Below are 17,009 nucleotides of genomic sequence, written 5' to 3'. Positions count from 1 at the left end.
AAAAATTCTGGAAATAGATATTGGTGATGGATATACAGTATTGTGAATGTACCTAATGGCACTGAATTTGTAACTAAAAATGGTTAAAATGATAAATGTTACGTTAAATATATTTTACCACAATAAAAAATGACTTTGCTTCATGGGCAGGAGTGGAAGAAAGGGCTGCTGGAGATGCACAGTAGCTATAGGATTGCAGAGGAAGAGGATGAATGACATTTATTACCAATGGGTGTAGAGTTTCTATGTGCTTTGACTAAACTCATTTTAAACAATATTCATATGAATATGTTGTATTAGTATAAAATCTTGATGATATGAGCAGGTACTGTTGTTCAGCTCTTACTGCATGGTACCTTGAACCATTGAGAAAAAAATCTTTGCACATAAAGTCTCTCATTTAATTTTTACAAAATGTATATGAAGCTGGTTCTCTCATTATATCCATTTTTTTCTGACAAAAATTTTATACTTCTACTAAGTGAGGACATTACATTTTCTCACACTTGTCATACTCTGGTTTTGTAGTATGTTCACTGTTCTTGTTCCCCAAAGCAATTTTTAGGATTTTCCCCCTGGAAAAACAGACTAGCAAACAAGCATGGACTGGTGCTTTTGCTGTTCATGTCATTCATACAGATCATTCTCTACCACTCTTGGGTACTGGTGTCTCTCCTTGTTGCTCTTCTTCATTAAATGATGACTAAGTTAATGTCTTCCCTATTTTTGCCCATTACCCTGGTGTGAGACTTCAGGAATCGTGCGAATGACCCATTGAACACTCTGTTTTCATATTCTTGATTTCTTTCTTCCAAATATCCCTACCTCATTTGCCCATTTTCACAACATATCCTTGAACCTCTCTGGAGATCACTGTGTCTCTAACACATCTCCTACCATCTGTGCTTTACCTCTTCCTATACGTATTCCTAGCATGATACTGAGATTCTGATCGTGTCTCAAACTTGTGCTTGAAATCTTCAGTATCTCCACTTTCCACTGTTCTTTAACATGACCTAAAAAATACTACTATGGTTTCTGCTTATGAACCAGGCTCAGTTCCTGAGTACTACATCCCAAATTTCATGATTCTTTCAAGTCTTTGGCAAAACCAAGCCTCTTCCTTCTCGCCTCAGAAATTCTGTATCCTCAGCATACTCCCATACCTCCCTTAACTTTTAACCCATTCTTCTGGTCACTAACTTGAGTTAGGGGGGGCTTTTCTGCACTCCCTAGAATTAGAAGTTCATATAATAAGAGTATTATATGACTGTCATACTGTAGTTTTAATTTCTAACCCTTGTAACTGTTACTAGGTTTCTGTGATCACTTATATAATGTATACTCTGTCATGAGCCATGATGACAAGAGTTATCATATTATTTGTTTTGTTTCACATCTAGTAGTGTATATGGATTTGGTAGATATTTAATACGTATTGAATGACTTAATGAATAAATGAGGCTTTGCACTAGCTATGAATTAAATACATGTTGGCTGGATGAATGGAAAGACTGCAACTGAAGCATTATTCCAAAGGAGAATGTGGCCACTGAGGTGGACCATAAGTGCTGTATCAGAGGTGGACCAAGGGAAGGGTCTGCTTGATATTGGGGAGATATTATAAATGAGGTCTTAGCCATCTCATTAGGAACTCTGAGAATCAGTATTTTCCCCATACTTGCCATGATATTGGGGTTGATATTCATGGGCCTGTCACAGTCTCTCAGAAGAGAGGCAGAATGCTTAAGTCACCTGAGACAGGTGGTGTTTAACTTAGGTTGGATCCTCTAGAAACAGACATTGAGGCAGAGATTTGCATGCAGGAAACTTATTGTGAAGTATACTTTGGAGTGACATCTGTCAGGGAGTGAGGGAAACAGGGCAGAAAATACAAAAAAGTTAAACTGATCCTGTAACCCCAGCTGCCTGAGCTGATTCCATGGGGCTGCTCTTGGGCTGAGATGGTCCTTCAGTATTGCTTCAAAAGAGAGAGGTTCAGGTCTTTGTATTTGTACTTAGACTGGTTATTGGGTAAAAGCTGCACTCAGAAAGGAAAAGTAATCTTGAATGAGTCAGCTCTTTGTCCAAGGGAGAGTGATTCAATTGTGAGCTTTTAGCAGCCAACACTCTCAGCAGATGGGAGGAATGAACATGTTTAGCCTTTAAAGAATTTATTGCTCTGAGTGTGACCTGTGTGAATGAGAAATCTGAGCTTAAAGTGAAATGTGGGCTTTCCTAGCTCACTGAGAATGAAGCTGCCTATGGCAGACATCAAGGTGGACAGGCTAAGGGGTGATGACCAACACTGGACAGATGGGCCACCTGATCAGGTGCATGTGCCACTCCCTGCTCTGCCTCTCTGCCCAACCAGCTATCCCTGGGGTGGTTGACTTAGCTCTGTGTGTCCCCAGCCAATCTGGACGCTAATTTTGGCTCTGTCCAGAGGTGTCTGTGTGTCCTCTGGGATCTGACAATTGGTAATAACATCTTGCCTGCCCAATGCCTTATTCACAGTCACCGGCCCTACCTTGGGGAAGTAGCAAGAATGGATGTGTCTTTCATGGTACGACTACAGAACTAGGTATAAATTTGTGCATTATTTATAGAATAATCTATATACCAGAACTTTATACATATCATTTAATTAATATTTATAATAAACAATTGTGATTTATGTTATTTGCTCTACAATCAGATGACGAAATCTATACTCAGATAGTTTAAGTATCCTGCCATGGTTTCATTTGTAGAATATGAAAAGGGCAGAATTTAACCTTAGTTGTCTGCCTACAAAGCTTGTGTTTATCCCACTGTACTGTGAAGCCTCTGCCAGCCAGCTTATAATTATCAAGTTTAATAAGAAATTGTACTTTTCTTAAGACAAACCATTAAGACACTGAAAAGATTTCTGTAATTATGTAAAACAGAAAACTGTGGATGAAGATAAAAAGATCACAAAATAAAGTGCTTCTGACATGACTAGTATGTTCCTAATACAGCTAATGAGTCCTTCTAAAAGACAGTAGCCAAGAGTCTATGAATTTTGAAGGATGAGAAAGACCAATTCAGATAAAAGAGGAAGAAAGAATACATTAAAGTTACATGTAAAATAAATGGGTGTGCTCGTATAATTCCAACATTGGAATCGTTCAAGCAAAACATATGTGTGGAAAAGTGCTAAGTATAAGTCAAATTAATACAAAAGATAGACTTTGAAAACTTTGCTTGCCAGTCAGTTATGATATTAGTCCATGGATTAAATGGACAAAAGGATTTTAATCTCAGAAGTGATATGATGACTTTTGAATTTCAGATATATTTTATAATCCTCTGCCTTAAGAATGCAGTGTGGAAGAAAGGGTTAATGACAAGGCCAGAGGATCTAAGGAAATAATCCAGGTGATAAATGTTAGGAGTATGCACTAGCCGGTGACCCTAGGGGTTGAGAAGAATGAGTGGATCAAAAGGGGTTGAAATTCAGTCAACAGGAATGGTGACAAAGTAAAAGGAGATATAAAAATGAATAAGAATGATTTCAGGTTTCTACATTGGGTTAGATAGGTAGATATAGTGATTATATAGAGAGAAGATAAAGGAGGTAGAGTGTATTTAGGGAGAATAAACAATTTGATTCAGTCTTGAATATGTTGAGTGTGTGCTATAGACATTGATGTATAGATAAGTGGAAAATGGATTTGTATTTCAGAAAGGTATTTGAATTAGAAACCTAGATTTGGAAGATTAATTAGACTATATAAGTGGTTTAAATATTGTAAATGGATGAACTCAATCAGAGAAAATGTACAGAACTGAGAAGGGAGGAGAGGATGAAGCCCTGGAATCAATAACAGATAATAGATAGATGGAGAAGGTGTTGGGATGGAGGACATAGGAGGAACACAATAGAGTGCTGTGTCATGGAAACTGAGGGAAAATACTTAAAAAAAATAACTGATTTATTGTGTCCAGTAATGGCAAGAGGTGATACAGAAGATCCATTCAAGTGGACATTCCAAATAAGAAGTCATTGAATGGTAGTTTAGACATCTCTAAGCAGCATGATTACTCTTACCTGTAAATGAAAGTAGACCTATCTTAATTCAGGCATGTGGATGTCTCACCTTAAAGACATTATCTCAAGAACAGGGGATTCTCTTCTTTGTATCTCACTTTATTCTTTTGTGTTTCACTTTCAGGTTCTGTCTTCTCATGAAGGTGGTAGCCAGAGGTAGACACTGTGATAACCCCCCAGCAATGGAGAAATCATGATTTTTGTTTCTTTTCTCTCTTCCTTCTCTAAGCCATTGACGATGGCCCTTAGTAATTCCAGCTGGAGGCTACTGCAGCCTTCTTTTTTCCTGATGGGCATCCCCGGTTTAGAGGAAAGCCAGCACTGGATAGCAATGCCGCTGAGTGTCCTTTATCTCTTTGCTGTAATGGGCAATGTCACCATCATCTTTATCATCTGGACTGACCCATCCTTGCACCAGCCTATGTACCTCTTTCTGGCCATGCTCTCTGGCATTGACCTGGTGCTGGCGTCCTCCACTGCACCCAAAACCCTTGCAGTGCTCCTGGTTCATGCCCATGAGATTGGGTACACTGTCTGCCTGACCCAAATGTTCTTCATCCATGCGTTCTCTTCCATGGAGTCAGGTGTGCTTGTGGCCATGGCTCTGGATCGCTATGTAGCCATTTGTCACCCTCTGCACCATTCCACCATCTTGCATCCAGGGATCATAGGGCGCATTGGAATGGCAGTGCTGGTACGGGGGTTACTCCTCCTCCTCCCCTTCCCTATCCTGTTGCGGAGACTTATCTTCTGCCGGGCCACCGTCATAGGCCATGCCTATTGTGAACATATGGCTGTGGTGAAACTTGCCTGCTCAGAAACCACAGTGAACCGAGCTTATGGGTTGGCAGTGGCCCTGCTTGTGGTTGGGCTAGATGTCGTGGCCATTGGTATTTCCTATGCCTTCATCCTCCAGACAGTGCTGAAAGTACCAGGGGGTGAGGCCCGACTTAAGGCCTTTAGCACATGTGGGTCTCACATTTGTGTCATCCTGATCTTCTATGTTCCTGGAATATTCTCCTTCCTTACTCACCGCTTTGGCCACCATGTACCCCATCATGTCCATGTTCTTCTGGCCACACTCTACCTCCTCGTGCCACCTGCACTCAATCCTCTTGTCTATGGGGTGAAGACTCAGCAGATCCGCCAGCGAGTACTCAGGGTATTCTCCCTAAAAGGATGGATCTGAACACATCCCAGTTATTATTTTCTGAGGCTCCTGTCAAAGGTACTGCCTGGAGTCCATGGCTGGTCTAAGCTATGTGGGTAGAGACCATTGCACAGTGAGGGGTCCTTCCAGTCCTGCTATCTCATGGCAGAGAACACCCCTGGGCACTTGGCTCCATCACTTATTGGATTACTTGGATAGCAGGATTTGTGATTATTTTCCCAATCCTTTTTTTTTACTCTTGATACCAATATTAATATACTCCTTGTGGTGAGGGACTGGGAGATAAAGTCAATAGATAATAGCTCTGGATATGCCATTTTTTCTGCCTTCACCCAATGATTGTGGAACATTGTCTAGTAAGGGAATGGGAAGTCCCAACCTTTGTCTGGTTTTAGTTTTAAAGTGTCTTGAACTTTCAAAAAGCTGGAGCTCTAGGGCACTGGTTTTCTTTGTAGTAAGAGAATGTCTCTCATAGCGTTTGAGATGTCCACTATGTGAGAAGACACCTGTATTACAATATGTTTCTCATTTATTTAAACAGACCTAAGGGGGACAATACTGTAATAGGCTCTATAAATAATATGTTATGATCCCTATTTTTATTTTTTATTTTGCTTAAAATTAAAAAAAGTGTTTATTTATTTTTGAGAGAGAGAGACAGAGTGCTAGTGGGGGAAGGGCAGAGAGAGAGGGAGGCAGAGAATCTGAAGCAGGCTCCAGGCTGTCAGCACAGAGCTAGACACGGGGCTGGAACTCACAAACCGCAAGATCATGACCCATTCTGAAGTTGGTGCTTAACTGACTGAGCCACCCAGGTGCCCCTGATCCCTATTTTTAAAATATAAAGATATATGTATATATATATCTTTATATATAAAGATATATGTGTATATATATATATATACAGTGTAAAATATATATATATATTACATAAAGATATATGTATATATATATACAGTGTAAAATATAAAGATATATGTATATATATATACAGTGGATTTCTTTTTTAAAAAGTTTTATTTATATTTTTTATTTATTATATTTAAATTCATTTATATTTTTTACTTAGGATAAGAGGGAATAAGACCAAGTATTGAATATACATATGTTTATGAATATTAATTCAACAAAGCAAAAGTAATCATGTAATTATTATTATCTAATAACTATAATGTGCTAGAAGCTGGTGTTGGTAAATTTTTATTATAATTATAGATTATTATTATATTTATTAATAAATATAGAACTAGTTATGCCACTTGAGAGTAGAAATTTCTCTTTCTGAAATGTGGATATGGAATGATGTTCATTAGATCCCCACCCCACCTTTTGGTAACAGGAGCTAGGTTAAACTTACAAGAGAATTGTCATAATTGGTGTGTTGCATCCTATTTGTTGGACATTGCCCTAAAATCTGACTTAACTTTTGTGTTCCTAAAAAGTAGCACATTTTGTTCGGTTCTGGAAGAAGCAAGTCATTGCTGCCTTGAGGTAGGATACTCTGGGGTCAGTGGACTCCACAGCGGTCAAAAGGGGGGAATGGATGAGTTAGTGTTCCAGTTTCCCCTTTCTTGGTAAATTTCACTCCTAATAAATAGTTTTCAGGTACAGAGACTGAGTAGGAAATCTTCAGTTTGGGTGAATTAGGGAGGAATTGTATGAGTTCTTATTGTAGGAACAATTACACGTTCTCATCACGTTGGTTGTAGGTGCAGGACTTGAACTCTGGTGAGTTGTCCTGAGGAAGCCCAGGCTGTGGTGTATGTTGTATCCCATTCACTAGAAAACAACTATGTTGGCTCTAGAGGTACTTTGTTTAGGAAGGTTATTCAAAGTAGCTGTTTGTTCTCTAGTCACATTTACACTATTTGTGGAAGCTTGGGATGTGGGTATGATGGTGGGATCTGAAGAGCTTCTTGGGTCACAAGATGGAAACATGTACTGAAGATGGCAGAGCAGCACTGTAGAAGAGCCTGTGTTCCCAATGCTCTCTGGGCCACCAACCCTGACTTAAACTTGAGACAGAAACTTGTTTAGTAGGTTAAGTCCCCTACTATAATTTGGAGAATCTTTTTTTTTTAATGTTTATTTATTTTTGAGAAAGAGAGACAGAGACAGAATGTGAGTTGGGGAGGAGCAGAGAGACAGGAGGCATGGAATCCAAAGCAGGCTCCAGGCTCTGAGCTGTCAGCGCAGAGCCTGACTTAGAGCTTGAACTCAAGAGCCATGAGGTCATGACCTGAGCTGAAGTTGGATGCTTAACCAACCAGTTTTCCCCAAATCCCAAATAGGCTCTGGCTGTCAGCAGCTTCTCCCCCACTCATGCTGTCTCCGTTTCAAATAAATAAACTAAAAAAAAAGGACATTTAAAAATATTACTAAATATTTTATAAATTTTTTTTCTACTTTCACTCTTATCTGTAAAGGATTAGCTTTTCTGCTTGTTTAGCATCGTCCTTCCTTTTCACGAGACCAGTGTTCTTCAACTGTCTGTAGATTCTTTTATCTGTCTATTCATCGATGAGACTTACTGGTTTAGATAGATGGTGACAGTTTCCTCAGAGGCTGTGAAGGTTACAGCTCCTGTTTTCTGGTTGTAAGACTCTGTAGGTCATTGTGCTGCGGTGTGCTAACAGGCAGAATTCCCCTCTGGTCGTTAAGAAGAAAATGAAAGGTGTACCAAGTTCCCTCTTTTTCTGCTGAAATAGAGAAGCTTTTATACCTGGAACCAGAGATGGTACAGTATGCTATGCTGATATGTGGAGCTACCTCTCCATACGTCTTGTCCATTTCTAGCGAGTACCCTACCTTGGAATTGATTTTTATTGTATCTGGCTTCACTGCAACGACAGGGTTTGGGGGTCAGCAGCATCTTCTTTTTATATAGGGAGATTATGTCCTAGCCACGTTGTGCACATAGAACACTACACTGATACAGCTGTCCAGCCCATACAAGAATAATGACCTCATGAATTCATGAAGGATATCTTTCAATTTCTGTCACCATTTCCATTGACCCTAAGCTTGGCATATTCTCTGGATCTTTTAATGAACACATTTCCCATCTCTGCATCAAGATTTAACTTGTCCAGTTTCTCCTTCCCTAATTCATAATTCTCTACACAACTACTGACATTGGTTTGCAGCCTCTTCATTCTGGTTTTTCTGTGAAGCCAATCCTATGTGGCTTATGCATACCAGAAATTTTCTAAGTATTTGAACTGATAATTGTACACTTTCCTATATCTAGTACTGGTATTTAATTATCTTATTTTCATATTAGTTTAGCCATTAAAGAGAGACATTGGCAGATGTGGGAAGTAAATCATGTTTTCAGTCCAACATCTTGAATCAGAATTATTACAATTTTAATTTAATCTTGTGATATTACTTGTGTTGCATGCATTTTATATGCTAGACTAGACGCCAGGAAGACAGGAGTCTCTTATGTGTCATTTACTTCTCAATACCAAGTGCCTGACTTACTCCCCAACACAACAAACCTATTAATAATTATTTGTGGTACAGGATGAATGCACAAACTTGATATCTCTGGTGTGAATGCTTTCTTTCTATCTTTTTTTTGGTAACTTTTAGTGTGCTTTTCTGTTTAGGACGACAGATCTCCCATCCTAGAATTAGATGCTCCTCATTTGAGGGAGACAGGGTGACTCTTGATAGAAAGAAGCTCAGGAATGCTATGGGCAATTGAAAGTGCAGATTTCTCACTCTTTATCTCCTCTGTTCTTAGTAGTTCAGATTGCATACAAGGAATTAAAGGGTGATCAAAGTAATGACAGTTAGAACCTAGTAACTTTCTTTTCCAGTAAGTCATGACTACAAAATATAGATGGGACCAGAGGACAAAGGGGAGGCCGTCAATTTCATTCTCTTACTTCTAGATCTTGAGATCCATTCCTACTTCTTCCCCCCACCTTGACATGGGTAGATTTAATGTGAAAATTGGGCTACTAGTACAATTACCCAGCCATCTGCAAGGAGGATTGCAGGAACCCCATAAACGGAGCCATGGAAGAATGTAAAATGTAAAAAGCATCATTGGCTTCTAGGGCTTTCTCTCAGGGAGACAGACCTTAGTGTTCTTATGCAGGTGTGTATGTGATAACTTGAATATAAGGTACAAGAGTCCACTGCCATACTTACAGATCCTCCAGGAAGGCAGTGAAACAGACAGAACATATTTCCTATGTCTGAGATGCATTAACCCCACACACTGCGCAATTGTATTAGTAATCCTTCTTTCCATATGGTAAACCAATCAAGGGAGAGGAGGAGGGAAAGATAGAGCAGAAATTTCATTCCTATTATTTCCCCCTTGTGGTGAGAGGAAGAAAAGCCTTCCTCTGGAAGTGGAGTGGAAGAGTAAAGTTCTTCCCTGATAGGCAGCAGATGGCTCCTTTCACGTTCTGAATGAAGTTGATAATGTTACATGGGGGCGTGGGGGTGGGGTGGGAAAAAAGGCATCGGGATGGGGGCAGGATATTTTTTTGTGTGTGTGCTACATCATAAATTATGTCTCAATAAATTTCAAGAGAACAGAATATATTCTTTTAACAAACACAGAATTAAGTTGGAAAACAATAACAATAAGATGCCATGAAAAGCACTAAGCACTTGGAAGTTAAATAGCACACATCTAAATAATCCATGGCTTAAAAAAGAATCACAGAAGAAGTTAGACAATATTTCAAACTGACTGTTGGTAACATAGCAGAAGTTGTAGGGCACAGCCCCCCCCCAAAAAAAAATTGAGACAAATTTATAATTTTCACTGCTTATAATAGAATGAAGATTTAAAAGCAATTATTTAAGTTGATGACTTGACAATTTAAAGAAAGAGGGGTAAGTTAAGCCCAGGTAACCAGGAGTAAGGAATTAATAAAGATAAGACTAGAATCAATAAAATTGAAAAGAGAAACAATAGAGAAAATCAAATTAACAAAAGAACAAAGTTGATTCTTTGGAAAGATTAATAAAGTTAATAAAGCTCTAATAAGACTTATAAAAGAAAAAGAAACACAGAAGATCAATATGGTGATTTAAGAAGTTATACAGATAATACAAAATATTAAAAGGATAATAAAGGTTTGTTACAACTTTAAACTCAAAAACCCAACAAATTTACCTATTAGATTTTAGGGCACACACTATGTGAATTTTAACCCCCATACATCCTAATTGCAGGCTTGTCTTTAGGAATTCTCAAGGGATAGTGTTTTCTTTTTCAAAGAAAATATTTTTTTCCTTGTCTTCCATTCCCTTCCTCCTTCTTTCCTCCTCCTCCTCCTCTCTCTCTTCTTCCTCCCCCCTTCTTCTTCTTCCCCTCCCTCTCTTGCTATCTCCCTCCCTTCTTTCCATCTCACCTTCCTTCCTTCCTTTTTTTCTTTTCTATGATTTTCCCCTAATTATCAACTAAGAATGTCTCCTTCTCAGCTTCTCCCCTTAAGGGAGACTATATTGTAATAGAGTTCTCCAGAGAAATGGAACTACAGTAAAACCTTGGATTTATTTAGAGTAACTTGTTGTGCAGGTGTTCCACAAGATGGAGCAAACATTTCTAATAAATTTTAAACCTGATAAACAATGTCTTGCAATAGAAGTAGTAAGTGATGCAGAATGTCACATGATCACAACTGAGCCAAGGGGTCTTAAAATTTGCTTTGATATACCAGTACTTTGGATTACAAGCATGTTTCCAGAGCTAATTACTCTCACAAACCAAGGTTTTACTGTAATAGGATATAGATAGATATAAGAGGAGATTTGTTACAGGAACTGGCTCATGTGGTTATGGAGGCTGATAAGTCCCACAATCTGTCTGCAAGCAAGAGAACCAGGAAAGCTGGTGGTATAATTTATTCTGAGTCTCAAGGCCTGAGAAGTAGGGGAGCACTGGTGTAAATCCTAGTCTGAGGCCAGCAGCTGCTAGTCTAAGTATAGGAGTCTGAAGGCTGAGGTTCCAGGTGCTCTGATGTTCAAAGGCAGGGAAGAAATTGACATCTCAGCTCAAGATGAGAGGGGATTTCCCCTTCCTTTGTCTTCTTGTGTTTTATTAAGGCTTTCAATAGATTGGTTCATGTGGGCCCACATTGGTGAGGGTGGGTCTTTTAATCAACTGAACAAAATGCTAATCAATTCCAGAAACACCCTCACTGTTACATCCAGATGTAAAGTTTTGCCAGCTATCTGGGTATTCCTTAGCCCAGGTAACTTGACACATAAAACTAACCATCAGGTATATGAACTCCCAACAGACTCCTTCCTTCTTCCTTCTCCTCCCTGGCTTTGTGTTTTTTCTCCAAGAAATGTGATCTGTAAATGTAGATTGGACCTGGACTCTCTCTTTATGCTAATGACCGTATAATGAGAAAAATATATATAAATGGAACAGGTAGGCATTAGCTGTGAAGGTTTACACTTTTAGTTGATTTCAACTTGAAGGAAAGTCTAAATAGTGTGTGAGAACCTCTATGAGAAAGAAAATATAAGGGCATGAAGGAATTAATTTATGTTTAAAATATGAGCCCAGCACTATTCTAAGTGGTATTTATATATTGATTCTTTTAACCTTCGTGAGGACCCTGTGATGTAGGGGAACTATTATTATTTTCATGTTAAATAAGAAAACTGAGACTCAGAGACACAAAGTGATTTTTTTAAGTAACACAGCTTATAAGTGACTGTGCTGGGATTTTAACCCAGGTAGCCCATCCTACAGTCTTTTTCATCATAGCACCCTGCCCTCCATTCTAAACCACATTGGTGGTAATTTGCACTATTGAGATATCACTCTGTGCCACATTTTACTGATGTTCCATTTTGTGCTGATAAGATTTTCCACAGGCTCATCAAATATGTGAGTAACCAAATTCTAGAATCTTATTCTGAGGGTCTGTTCTTGAGTCCCCTTCTAGTACCAATTACTGTATCATGCAGGGTATAAGCAGGAAACTACTAGAAAAGGGTTTAACTGAAAGGAGTTTAAAAAGGGAATATTTATTGAGGTGTTGCAAGGGTCAAGTACCAACAAGAAGTACTCAGGAGCTAGCCACTGCCACCCAGAAGGGGAGGGAGCAGTATTACTCCAACCTGGGGGGCTGTGGAGCTGTGGAAGAGGGGCTTCTTACTAGGATCTCTGGCTAGGGAGAAACACAACCATGGTTAGAACTGTATCAGACCAAAAAGTGGGGGTAGCAATAAGTACCCCAGCCCCTCTCTCCTCCTATATTTGATGTCCTAAAGGTGACTACTGTTGTCTGAACTGGAAGTCCAAGAGTCAGGTTGGGGAACAGAGCTGAAGCAGGACATAGAAGAGATCAGCCTCCATGAACACAGAGCAGAGCAAAGAAAGAGGAAATGGATTTGTAGCCACATAGAGAATAAACAGCACACTAGGTTGAACAAACTGTTTGTCTTTTCTGTGGCTGGACCCAGGAGGTCAAGGAGAAAAAGATCACACAATGAATCTGACTGGTTTTACTTTAACTTCTTTATCACAAATCCATAAGAGATATTCAACAATGTCTGCAGCTGGAATGATTACCCACTCAGAAATGTGGTTCTAAATACATTGAAGGGATAGGAAGGAGTCAGATTATATATGACTTTGATTTCACTAATTAGGTAAACATGTTTTGAACCTACTACATTCTAAACACTATGAGTAACACCACATTAATGGGGAACAAAATTGACATGGATTTAATTCATGTGTAATATTGAATAGTGCATGTTAAGAAAGTTAGTTTTATTTTATGAAAAATGGAAAGCCACTGATACTATAATGTAGTGTAATTAGTGTAAAGGAATCTTGATGACGGCAGGGACCTTAACTACTTTATTTACCTTTATACCTGTGACAAATCTAGAACTGGACATGTAGCTGATAATAAAAAGTAAATGTGTATATTGCACCTGTGACATGTGTCAACTATACTTGAATAAAAAATACTTCTCCAGTGACTAATTTTACATAGTGTTAATTAGCTGCATGAATTCATGAAGGTACCAAACAGCAGAGCTTAACACAGGATAATGTGAAAAGCAGGAAAAAGTATAGTTTTGTTGAGAAATTCTGGAAAGTTTCAATATAAGATTTCAGGATGTTGAAAATGGTATAATGTTTAGGAGGATAGTCTGTGGAGTTGAGCAGACAGATATAGATTTGAATTTCAAGTCAGTTTCAAATCCTGTCCTTCACATTGCAACTATAGGCACCCACTAGCACCATACCATAAGGTGAGATGAAGGTTCTTAAGAGATCCAGCTCATTAGCCTCAGGATCCTAGACTCCCAAGCTAAGACTATTCCCAGATGGCTTGGAGAAGGGGGTAGTACAGTGTGAGGAGTTACCCTAGATCATGAAACTCATAAAACTTTGACAGAACCTCCTGCATGCCTGACACTGTGACAGCCAGGGTTTGTTTGTTTCGTTGCATATTCCCCTGGCTGGAGAGCCTCACCGTGCGCAACAAGGCCATGTCTGAGCTCAGCCCCAACTCTTTGCCCTCGTTCCCAGATACAACTTTTAACCCTTTCCCAGGTGGAGAGACCAATGGAAGGTAAAGAAAGGCAAACTGAGAAATTCAACAGTGAGCCAGATTCATAGACTGGGACAGAACCCTGGGGAGGTGGACTGCCTCCATTGATCCCTCCCAGTGTCCTTGACAGTGGTTGGTTTACTTACTACTGCAGGAGGGGCCATGAAGATGCCCCCAGGCTGGTTCTTCCTTCTGGGCTCCTTCCCCTCTCCTGGCTGTCGCTGCCTGTGCTGGGCCTTTTGTTGCTGAGAGCAGATCTGTCCCTCTCTTACCACTCCTGGGTTTGGGATATAAATCATAGCCATGAAATCACCTGGTCTCAGTCTGACTCCCCTGGGCCCACCCCATGGCACTCCTCAGTGTCACCCAACTGCCTCTGGGGCAGGTCATCTCACTCCAGAAAGAGGAGCCTGCAATGACTTTGGAGGCCTCTCTTGGCCACTCTGGGAACAAACCTAGTCCTAGGACATGGGCCCTGCAGGTGGACAGCTCTGCCAGGTTGAGTTGTTAGAATAAAAAGTGTTTCTTCTTCTTGTCTCAGCTTGGTTTCCTCTCCACTCAGTCTAGCAAGTAGTCAGTTCTGTTGTAATGGGACACAGGAGTTCTGAAAAATCACCATGCTATGCAAAACCCCACACAAGATACCATAGGATTTATGGAAAAATAGAGTTAGCATAGTACTCAAAAATGTTGTCAGTGACACATAAAGATTGAAAACTAGGATAAACTATAGGAGAATTTGACACGTTAAGAGGGTAAGAGAAATACAAATGCTACAATGAACACAACACTTTATGTTGAGAAGGACATGAAGTTGCTTGTGGACGTGGATGGAAGGGCTGCAGCTTGTGAGTCATGGTGAAGTGATAAAAGGAGATTTGTTTGAAATCAGACAGAAAATTGTAAAGTGAGGGAAGGTGGCTGGTGGGTGTTAGCAGTGTGTGTGTGTGTGTGTGTGTGTGTGTGTGTGTGTGTGTGGTGTATTCTGTGATGCTCACTCTCAGCTTGATGCAGTTTCTGTGTTTGGATTGCACAAAGGCAAATGTGAAATTCACTTATCCTCAAATCGTTTCATAATGTATCAGTGGTGTTGGACCATGTTTGTACATTTAAACCAAGTGACATAGCAGAACTGACTGTATCTCCCTTTTCCTGTGTCAATAGTCTTCCACTCTCCTGAACCTTCCACCTCAGTATTTGAAGATTCCAAGGACTAAGGACTTCAAAAAAAAAAAAAAAAAAACTCTATTGCACGCACATCCTGTAAGAGTCATCTTTGTATATTGCCCTCACTTCCTCACCATTTTAATCTACAACCATATAAAAATATGTCCTATGGCTGCATCGAACCTGCTTTCGTTAATAACTTCCATATTGCTTAACTGAATGAACATTGAATTATAGAGAGTCCCAATAGGGAACAGATGGCCCACTCAAATTAGAGTAATTAGTGGGGCATCTGGGTGGCTTAGTCAATTGAGTGTCCCAACTCTTGATTTTGGCTCAGGTCATGATCCCAGAGTCCTGCGATGGAGCCCTGCGCTAGACATGGAGCCTGTTTGAGATTCTCTCTCTCTCTCTGCCACTGCTCTGCTTGTGCAAGCTCTCTCTCTCTCTAAAATAAAAAATAAAAAAAAAATAATAGAGAAAGATTTATGTACAAAGGGACTATTTATAAAAATGTCACCAATAAAAGATCCCAAGTGATAGTGCAATTATGTTGCGTTAGTAACAGCACTTGTCACCAGCTTTAGATGTGAAGGGATGAGTCACTAGATTTTTGAAGTAGGGAGTTGGCATAGAGAAGGTTACCTTGAGAGGACCTTTTTTGATTGATGTTGAATTTATTCTATCTCTTCAGGCATGAGTTATGTTTGTGAAGTTAAAAAAAAGTTTATTTATTTATTTATTTATTTATTTATTTATTTATTATTTATTTAGGAGAGAAAGCATGAGTGGGGGAGGGGCAGAGAGAGAGAGGGAGAGAGAGAATTCCAAGCAGGGTCCATGCTCAGCATGGAGCCTGATGTGGAGCTTGATCTCATGGCCATGAGATCATGACCTGAACCAAAATCAAGGGTTGGACACTCAACTGACTGAGCCACCCAGGTGCCACATGTTTGTGAACTTTAATGCCACTCTCTTCTGTTGATTTTGTTCAAATATCTGGTTGTATTTGGTGTTAGATAAAATTGTACTGGACAGGATGCACAAGCGGAAGTTGATTTTATTCTTATGCCTTTGCCAGCAAGGGGAAAGAGAGCACAGATTAAGTCTGGATACTCAATTGTCAAAAGGCAAGGTTGAGCTGGGGCAAGTTGTCAGGTGGAATAGGTTTAAACCCTGGGGTGAGTAAGTGGAAAAGTATTGGAGGATTTCAGTGGGAAGTTAATCAATAGGATGTGTCTAACACATTGAATTACTCCTGAGGATTACCAATGATTTTGTCTATGATTAGGCCATCTGTATTTGCTAATTGGTGCCCTTAGAGGTTAGGCTGGTGCCCTCTACAGGGACTGGAAGATGGGGTGCCATCTCTTTCAATGTTTACATTTCAGGAGATAGTTCCCAGATCCTTGAGAAAGACATTTCCTAGGTTGTAAAACTGACCAGAGGTTAAGAGAAGATTTATATACACTGCAAAGGGGCAGAGAAAGAATTTATAATTACACATTTGCTTAAACAAGTGTTTTAAGAAAGCAAGGGCCAGGGGCCTATACTCAGAAAAAACTTTCTAAAGTTTAGCCATCTTGGTCATTGATTGTTTGTTTTTTCTCTTAGTAGGCAATGTGAGGATGCTGTTGTATTTGGTTGATGTATCATGTTGTCTAGGAACTGTAGGGTGTCCTGATAGCTTGATTTATGCCTGAGCTTATGCCCCATGCTTAATGGGGCATGATTGTTTATAGCCATGTGGGTCACTGTCCTGTTTTCTGACCCAATCTTTAATATTCTGGAATACTCACCACTGTTTCTTGACTTTTGGCCTACTTCCTTGTCCAGGAGTATATATGCAGGATAGAAGACCTGCTTGACTACTACTCCTATGCTACTCATTTTTTAGCAGCTTGATTTTCTCATGGCCTTCTGCTTCTTTTAGTATCAGATGTCTCTGAATCTGAATCAACATTATTTTTGTAGCAGTTTTTTTCCTGTGTACCTTTTGGGCTCCCATTATTTTCCATAATTCTATCACAATAGT

General features: G+C 39.6%; 1 protein-coding gene and 1 long non-coding RNA gene across 2 annotated transcripts in view; both read left to right on the top strand.

The window, feature by feature from the left end:
* LOC123601277 overlaps positions 1-17,009 on the top strand; it is a 45,917-nt gene that overhangs the window by 4,125 nt on the left and 24,783 nt on the right. The gene's annotated exons all lie outside the window — the stretch shown is intronic.
* Positions 4,077-5,555, top strand: LOC123601263 (olfactory receptor 52L1-like). The gene has a single exon (XM_045484282.1). The coding sequence runs from the start codon at positions 4,269-4,271 to the stop codon at positions 5,262-5,264; it is 996 nt and encodes a 331-aa protein (XP_045340238.1). The 5' UTR covers positions 4,077-4,268; the 3' UTR covers positions 5,265-5,555.

Source organism: Leopardus geoffroyi, chromosome D1, assembly GCF_018350155.1.
Source record: "Leopardus geoffroyi isolate Oge1 chromosome D1, O.geoffroyi_Oge1_pat1.0, whole genome shotgun sequence".
NCBI lineage: Eukaryota > Metazoa > Chordata > Mammalia > Carnivora > Felidae > Leopardus > Leopardus geoffroyi.
This window is presented reverse-complemented; position numbering and strand designations above follow the sequence as displayed.

What these genes read in the sequence shown, in the direction of transcription:
- LOC123601263 (XM_045484282.1), top strand. Translation starts at nt 4,269, where the DNA reads ATGATTTTTGTTTCTTTTCTCTCTTCCTTCTCTAAGCCATTGACGATG.